Here is a 9536-nt window from a genome sequence, read left to right on the forward strand (position 1 = left end):
GTTCTCCCTCTCTATCTAGGATCTCCTACATAGATCCCCTTCCAAGTGGTTGACATTGGTAGCCGGGCACCATCTAGTTCTTCTGGTCTCATAACCTTTTAGGCTGCAGATTGGATGGTGTACCAGTTGCTGGGACTGATTGTATCCATGAATTTTTGGTTTTCTTCATCCTTCTTTGCTCTAGATGAAGAGAGACCCATTGTTGCACCTAGATGGCAGCTTGCAAGCTTTTAAGATCCCAGTTGCTACTTGCCAAAGTAGGAGGTGGAACAATGCTTTGTGTAGTATGTTATGCCAATTGAGCTTGATGTCCCCTGTGACTATGGTCCTGAGCCCACAGGTTCAACTACTCAGTCCCTCTGCCTATGGTATTTTTCTATCGCATCATATGCATATGAAAACTAGACAATGAATAAAGAAGACCAAAGAATTGATTCATTTGAATTATGGTGCTGGTGAAGAATATTGAATGGACTGCCAGAAGAACAAACCTATCTTTCTTAGAAGTATAGCCAGAATGCTCCCTGGAAGCAAGGGCAGCAAGACTTTGTCTCATATACTTTGGACATGTTATCAGGAGACACCAGTTCCTGGAGAAGGATATCAAACTTGCTAAAGTAGAGGGTCAGTGAAGGGGAAGAAGACCCTCAATGAAATGGATTGAAACAGTGGCTGCAGCAATGGGTTCACATAACAAATATTGTGAGGATAGTCAGGACTGGGCAGTGTTTTGTTTTATTGTACATAGAGCCTTTGTGAGCCAGAACTGACTTGATGGCACCTAACAACAATAACACAATAAAATCTGTAGCATCAAAGATGAGAGATTTTTCCCCTTCATCTTTTTCCCATCTGTGTACCATTATTGTATGAATTACCAAAACCCATTTTTTGTAGCCTATACCTTCTTTGTCCTCGGGTGGTGCAAACGGTTAAAGTGCTTGGCTGCTAACTGAAAGCTTAGGTGTTCAAGTCTGCCCAGAGGTGCCTCAGAAGAAAGGCCTGGCAATATACTTTGGCAAAATCAGCCACTGAAAACCCTACTCTGACACACATGGGCTTGCCATGAGTTGAGACAACTCATGGCAAATGGTCATGTTGTTTCTTTTGAATATGTTTATGTATACCTTCTTAAGAAGCTCTGGTGGTGTAGTGGTTAGGGCATTTGGCTGCTACCCAAAGTATTGGGAGTTCGAACCCACCAGCCACTTCATGGAAGAAAGATGGGGTGGTTTGCTTCCGTAAAGATTTAAAGCCTTAGAAACCCAATGGGGGTCACTATGAGTCAGAATTGACTCGATGGCAGTGAGTTTGGTATTCTTTTTTAGGGAGGCCCCAGTGATCTTCAATCAGTCCTGGAAGTCATATAACCTCCTGTGCTTTAACTCCTCCTCTCTTTCATTTCAGAAAGCCCCACAGGATAAACCAATTAGTAATCAGAATTTTTTTGTCACCATTGTCACCTGCTCATCTTAGGAAAATCTCAGAGACAAGGAGATTGATTTCAAGTCTCTCTCTACTATTTTATGTATTAATATTAGATCTAATATAGTTCTGTAGTCAGAACATCCATTTAAATGATACACTCTTGGATTTAGAAATGACAATAGGAAGCATCTTAACCATTGGTGTTCAGACGTTTTTTGACTGTGCTCCTCAATAAAGAAATGCATTTTTCTTCGTGTCCCAGCACCTGCCTATGTACACCTAACAACATAAGTGCCTGAAACCCAAGTTCGAGGAAGCCATATATGTGTGTGTGTGTGTGTGTGTTCTATCCTCTTCTATCCCCATGATTTGAAAAACACTGCTCTAATTCAACCCTTTTAAATAAATAAATTATTCCACAAAGAGGTAGAATAATGTATTTATCTATGAGAAATGGTTAGAGACAGATCTCCCCTGCCCTTGATGTTGGATGCCTCAGGACTCTCTTATCTCTTTATACTCTTCTCTATCTCAGTCACTTTCTTGGTCACCTCATGGCTTTAAATACTATCAATATGCCAGTGACTCTTAAGTTTATAACTCCATCTCAATTCAACATTATCCTTTACAAAAGTACTCTTGTGGGGACTGGTACACCATGCAGTTCTCAGCCTATATGACTATAAGACCAGAAGATCTAGATGGTGCCCAGCTACCACTGTCAACCACTAAGAGGGGGATCTATGTAGGAGATCATGGATAGAGTGGAAGAAAAACGTGGAACAAAACTCAAAATCATAAAGAAAAAAAGAGACCAGGTTTGCAGGTCTGATAGAGCCTGGTGGAACCCCTGAGACTATGGCCCCTAGCTGCCCTTCAGATCTGGAATTGAACCCACTCCTGTGGCTTCCAGCCAAACAAAAGACAGGCATATGAGCTGAACATTTACATCAGGTAGATACACTCCTTGGAGAGATGAATCATGGGAGAATAGAAGGGCTGTGTATGCACAGGGAGACAGCTGGGGGGGGGCAGGAGTGCATGGGAGGGAGGAAAGGACACAGGGAAGAGGTAACTCTGGGGAGGAAGTGGGAAGAAAGCTGTTGCATTGTTCAAAATTGCAGTCAATGTCATGAGACAAAGTGTTTGTGAACTGCTGTATGGAAAATGAATTTGCTCTATAAACTTTCACCCAAATCACAATAAAAAAAATAATAATAATAAAAGTACTCTTGTGAAGGCTTCCAGTGACCTACGCACCCCTAAACCCAGTGTACTGTTCTCACCTTAACCCATCAGCAACATTTGATCCACTGGATTATTCCCTCCTCCTCTGTGTTATCTCAGTGTTCTGAAACCTTCACAACAGATTTCTGATTCACCTTCCCCAAATTCCATAGTCACACACTTGTTCCTTCCTTATAGATGACCCTCTTACAAAAACATGTCTCATTCTTTTGGATCAAGTTTTCAGTGACATTGACTTGAAGATATAACATCTAAGAAAACACTGAAAGAAATAAAGTAGAAAATCCATATGATCATATCAATATACAAGAGAAATCTAACAGACATTAAAACTAATTTTTCAAAGGAAAATAGGGATGAAAGGGGAATCATTTAAATATAAATGAAGACACCAAAAAATAATAACAAAAATAAAGAGGGAGCAATGGTAAAATAATAACAATGAATATTATTCTAAAGAACGAAATACTTCATACTATGTTAGTCAAAACCAGGAGCTATGGAAAAATGCCCGCTAAAATCATTATTTGACTTTTCTTGGCAATTCTAGCAAACACAGTATGAAAAGAAAATTAAACACTTGGTATTTACATTGAAGAAAACAAATATTATTTTGTTGATGAGCAGAAAAAAGTGAAGGAGTTCTAGAAACTAGAAAAAGAAACCAGAATTAATTACAGAAATTGGTAAATTAACAGGGTTGTTGTTGTTGTTATGTGTCGTCGAGTCAGCCCCGACTCATAGCGACCCCTCCTTGGGTTTCTGAGGCAGTATCACTACGGAGGTAGATTGCCCCATCTTCCTTCCGAGGAGTGGCTGGTGGATTTGAACCGCCAGTCTTCTGGTTAGCAGTCAAAATTAACTGGGTACAATATATCAATACATTTCTTCCCTCCAAGCAATAAGACCTAGAAAAAGAGAGAGAGAATATTCCATTCACAACAGAAACAAGTCTATAAACAAATTGTTGTTGTTATGTGCTGTCGAGTCGGACCAACTCATAGCGACCCCTCCTTGGGTTGCCAAGGCAGTATCACTATGGAAACAGATTGCCCAACCTTCCTCCTGAGGAGTGGCAGGTGGGTTTGAACCGCCAGCCTTCTGGTTAGCAGTCCAGTGCCTTAGCCACTCTGCTACCAGAGTTCCCATAAACAAATTAGGAATGCAATTAAGAAAAGTACATGATTTTCACAGAAAAATAAAATCATAAATCAAGAGCTGAACAAATGAAAAAACTAAAAATAAATGAATTTAAACACAATTAGAATTAGGACCCAATCAAGGTCTTTTGAATACTGGCTAAAGTGGTTTAAAAGTTTACATGGCAGTATAAGTACCCATGAACTGTCAAGAAATTTTACACAACTTGTGAGTGGGAACTTGCTACCTTGGATATTAGACCATATTATAAAGGCATTGTAATCATATTAATATTGTATTGACAGAAGAATAGATAAAAATATCAGTACAAAAGAATAAAAATTCAGACATAGATTCCATTATATGAGAACTTAATAAACAACAAAGGTGATATATTTCTGTTCCATCCAGGAATGGATGGACTATTTAATAAATGGTGTGAGAATAACTGGCCATCCAGCTGGAAGAATGTAAACGCAGATTCTAAAAGTACATAAAATAAATTCTAAATGAATTAAAGACTAAAAACGTATTTTTAAATTTTTTGAAGAAAATCTAGGAGCCTGCATAAATAATGAAGAGAGCTGGTGTTAACCAAAAGTGAAAATGTTGAAGCTATAAAACTTTATGACTAAAACATTTTAGCACTTTAAAATTTCTATACATATATGTAGTCTGTAATATATATAATTTAAATCTAATACATAGAAAGTACACTATAAACAAAAACAATACAGAAAAAAAAGGCCAAAATAAGAAAATTCTCTGTAACACAGATGATATCTCTATGGTATAAAAAATAGAAAATGACAAGGCAAGTTGCCCAATAAAAAAATGAGCACAAATGAGATACAAGCAGGGAGTTCCCCCCAAAAAAACATATTCAAATGGCCAATAAACATAAAGAAATTATGCATTACCATTAACGTAGTGCCCAAGGCATTTATTTGACCGCTAACCAGAAGGCTGGTGGTTCAAACCCACCAACCACTCCTCAGAAAGAACATTGGGCAATCTACTACTGTAGTGATACTGCCTCAGAAACCCAAGGAGGGATCTGCATGAGACGAACCCCACTCGAAGGCAGTGAGTTTTTTTGGTTTTATTATCCATTATCTATGGTAATGCAAAGCAAGTGACAATGAGATCACTTTATACCCTTGAGTTCTGTGGTGTAGTGGTTAAAGAATTCAACTGCTAACCAAGATAGCGAGTTTGAAGCTACCATGGTGGCCCTCCTCCAGAGAAAGATGGGGCAGTCTGCTTTGTAGAGATTTACAGCTATGGAAACACTATGGGGCAGTTCTACTCTGTCCTAAAGGGTAGCAATTGACTTGACAGTGGGTTTAGTTTACCAAACCAAAACCAAACCCACTGCCATAGAATCGATTCTGACTCATAGCAACCCTCACTGGGTTTTGGAGGTGGTAAATCTTTATGGAAGTAGATTGCACTGTCTTCCTTCTGCGGAGTGGCTGGTGGGCTAGAACTGCCAATCTTCTGATTAATAACTGCGGTAGAAATTAAGAACACATCCTGCTGGTAGAAATGGAGTTGTTGTTACGTGCAGTCAAGTTGGACCCAACTTATAGCCACCCCTCCTTGGGTTTCCAAGGCAGTATCACTACGAAGTAGATTGCCCAACCTTCCTTCCAAGGAGTGGCTGGTGGGTTTGAACCGCTGGCCTTCTGGTTAGCAGTCACGTGCCTTGGGCATTATGCTACCAGAGCTCCTAGAAATGGAGAAGGGGGAGGTAGTTCACTTATTATTGGAAGTATGAGCTGTTTTCAGAGTATGTCAACAGTACTACAGTTTAAAATACACTCTCATCTAGCAATCCCATTCCAGGGATTCTTGTTCCTTGCACCGTGGTCAGCAGTGGTAACTGGACATTATGTAAATGCCTTTCAATAGGAAATTGACAAATAAATTATGCTATTTCATGTGAAGGCGTTTAAAAAAATGAGGAAGGGCATAATTACAAACTGTTGACTAAACTGTTTTGTTAAAAGAGAAAAAGGTGCAAAGAAATGTGTAAAACATCATTTTATTTTAAATAAATAACTGAAAAACAAAACAAGGCATGCACGTCTTTGGTTCTGTGTATGTAAACGCCTGAATTCAAAATAAAACAATGACTACCAATTTGTTTACGTGAGTTAGGGGGGAGGGAACAATAGTGTGAAATGCCCCTATGTGAGGAAGAGGGAGCCAAGCAAAACAATGGTAAAAAAAGACCATTAGAAAAATAAAGCTGATTTGTTAACATACGTATGTATATATGCATGTGAAGAAATAAAGTTTCACAACTAACTGAGCTGCACTGAGTAAACCAAATTCATGATATTCATTGAGATATTAACAAAATAATCGTTATTAATCTAAGTCCCAGAATTTACTTAAATTGCAAACGCTTAAGGGACAATTCTGCGAAGAGTTCCCAGTATTAATAAGGGGTGGTACCTCTAGGGTTGAAAACCCTACATGTAATACGACCCAGGTGGGCAGTGTGATTTTCAAAATTATCCAATCAGAGTTGTTCTGTTTCTATAAACACGAAGGGAAAGGGGGTAAGCGCTTTTGAGCCTCAGCTCTAAAACTCCATGGCAGGCAAGCTCCTTTGTTTAGGCCATGGACACCACGAAGGGGATTCGAGCAAGACTGACGGACACTTACGGAGCTCGGCTGTCTTGGCACTGTAGGCGTGCGAGGCCTACACCACCTGTTACCCATCCACGCCCAGGTTCACTACGCGCAGACATCAAGCTCATCCCCACACTTACAAAGAGCACAATGGGTTTCGCTGATTACCTCAAAAAGATTTTCTAGCTTACAGGGCGGTTACCTCAGGCGAAAATAAAATTAGGGTACTTTGAATGACCTGAAATAGCTTAATTTCGTAAAGTACGTAGGTAAATTTACATGTAAGTAAACAAGGTCTTAGAACTCCCCGAATAACTGGCTGAAAAGCTCTTTTTCTGATATACGTAGGTGGCTCTTAAAAGAGCCGTTTGGTTACTGAAGAAGCTTCCAACCAGAACTTTTACTTTTTCTTGGGAGCCGCCTTCTTCGGCTTGACAGCAGTCTTCGGCTTAGTCACTTTTGCCTTCGCTGCTTTCGGCTTCACCGCCTTAGCTTTGGCAGGGCTCTTGGCAACCTTCTTAGCCCTGACAGCTGTAGGCTTCTTGGGACTCTTGGAGGGCTTCCTTACCACCGCAGGCTTCTTGGCCTTTTTCGGGGCCTTAACGCTCTTCTTAGCGGCAGCTCCAATGGCTTTTCTAGGTTTCTTAGCGCCGGTTGCCTTTGGTTTTGCGGCTACCTTTGTATTGCTAGGCTTAGCTTCCACGGAGGCCGCCTTCTTATTAAGCTTGAAGGAGCCCGAAGCGCCGGTGCCTTTGGTCTGCAACAGAGTGCCCTTGTTCACTAGGCTCTTGAGACCCAGTTTGATGCGGCTGTTATTCTTCTCCACATCGTAGCCGGCGGCAGCCAGTGCCTTCTTGAGCGCAGCCAAGGACACCCCGCTGCGCTCCTTTGAGGTGGAAACTGCTTGCAAGATCAGCTCAGACACCGAAGGCCCGGCAGGCTTCTTCTTAGCAGAAGCTGCAGCCTTCGGAGGTTTCTTCGCCTTCTTGCCAACTGGAGCCTTCTCAGGGGGCGTGGAAGCAGCCGGAGGAGCCGGCGCGGTCTCGGACATGGTGGCAGCGGAAGCAAGCACTGTAAACCGCTAAGACCTGATGAGCCAGGAAAACACCAAAGGCCTGAAACCCGTGTATTTATAGGGCGGGGCCGCGCCGTGATTGGTGCGCGCGGCCGTACGCGCCCCCTCCCCCTCACACAGAGCGCCTCCTGCTGCACCTCCTAGCTCAGTGGGTTACAGAGGCGGCTGGAGACTGGGAAGGTGTATTCTGTGTCTGGTCTGCCGCGCAAGCGCACACACAGAGCTTGGCTGGCAGTCTCCAGGCTTTGCCACGCGTAGAGGAAAACACTGAAACAGGGTCGAACTGTCGCCCAGTTACACGTCAGTGTGCTATTTTCCTCCCCAAAAGTAGATTGTGTGTGTTTTGGTTTGGTTTGCAAATAGAGGAAGGCAATCTAAGTTCCAATTACATAACAGTTCCACTTCAAACTCCAGAACAGCGCAGTTACCATTCATACTGTGTGTGTAAAAAGCTTAGCCAGGTCGAATGCAGTTTCTATAATTGGAGGTTTTTCTACAGTCCAACACATCTCAAGCATAAATTCTCGATGCCCTTAATCTTCCATCCCTAAAACAACGTAGGCAGCCTCAACCTCAAACATTTACAACCTGTACGAATTCTTATCAACACTATCACCATACGGTGATACTTTTTTTTAAATAGTAGAAATGTTTTATTGAGCGCTAAAAATCGAGCACACAAGAATTGCGTTAAATAAGTGCTGAGTGGACTACAGTTTCCAGACGTGCTTTATGACCCGGGTTTATCTCGTCTTATTAGGAAAACGAAAGGGAACGTCCTAGGAGTAAGATTTTACGGCAATCCCTCTTTAACTTGACACTATAAAGAGCCTCTGGAAGTACAAAATGCTAGGCGATCTGACACTGCGAACTAGAGACCAACGAAGAATACAATACTATTAGACCAGCGACTCGCTACACGTTTCTGCCCAGGGTACCCAGCTCCCAGCAATCCTAGGAAAGCACATGACGTGTAATTCTCGCGCGCTAGCGTTTGCTGTTCTCAAACAAGTCCGAAGTTTGACCAAGCACACTGGGATTGCCTCCACCTCCTTCAACTACCTAATTGCTTAGCAACCAAAGATACGAAATAGTCCAAAAGCTTAGAAAGAGGTGGTTTTAGTTGCCTTCGTGTAAAGGTCCTAGACACGTGTCGCCTCCATTTCTCTACTACTCTTCCTATCACCCACTTTTCATGAGGATTTATCGTTTGAAAATACATTACGTAACTTTTAATTAAAAAATTAAAAATTTAGAAAAGAGTAGGTAAGAACAAAAACTCCGCGTGAAGTATCGTTAGTTGCAAAACACGCGGGTACAAGCTTCCTACAAGGTAGAGTGGTTTTGTAAGAGCACACTTGAAAAACCTTTACTAATATGATAAATGAGGCATCCAACACTAATAACAACTACCAAACACAGCTTTTAGAATGAAAAACAAACTCCAATTTAGCTGATTCAAAGGAGGTTTCTACACTACTTGAATTCAAATAATGGTTTCTGCCGATTGTTTTTCCATAAAATTGGCCTGAAATAAAATGGAACCGTGCCATGCAAATGAAGTGTGCTACATCTGCTTTTTTATGGCTGCTGAATAAAGTGAAGCAATGGTTATTAAAGTATTTGGCTGCTAACTCAAAGGTCGGCGGTGCGAACCCACGTAGGGCAGTTCTCTGCCTAAAGTGTCACTGAGTCGGAATCGACTAGATGGCAGTGGATTTGGCATGTTGTGTCTTTGTTTTGTTTTAACCAATAAAAAGGAATAATCTGTGTTATTTTCTGTTAGCATAAAAGGATCACTTACAAGGTTATGTGAGATTTTCATCCTAAAGAACTAAATAGTTGGGTTTGGGCCTATGTCGAATACACCGTTTTGTCTGCTAGGGCAATTACTAATGGCTACAGGTCAGCTGGCGGTTCAAACCCACCAGCCACTCCTCGGAAGGAAGGTTGGGCAATCCTACTTCCGTAGTGATACTGCCTCGGAAACCCAAGGAGGGGT

General features: G+C 41.5%; 1 protein-coding gene across 1 annotated transcript; it reads right to left on the minus strand.

Moving 5' to 3' along the window:
• Positions 1 to 6859: 6859 nt before the first annotated feature.
• Positions 6860 to 7510, minus strand: H1-1 (H1.1 linker histone, cluster member). Its single transcript, XM_007949829.1, has one exon. It carries the CDS (start codon positions 7508 to 7510, stop codon positions 6860 to 6862), a length of 651 nt encoding a protein of 216 aa, XP_007948020.1.
• Positions 7511 to 9536: the final 2026 nt, after the last annotated feature.

Source organism: Orycteropus afer, unplaced genomic scaffold, assembly GCF_000298275.1.
Source record: "Orycteropus afer afer isolate SDZICR_OR568_19922 unplaced genomic scaffold, OryAfe1.0 scaffold00255, whole genome shotgun sequence".
Classification (NCBI taxonomy): domain Eukaryota; kingdom Metazoa; phylum Chordata; class Mammalia; order Tubulidentata; family Orycteropodidae; genus Orycteropus; species Orycteropus afer.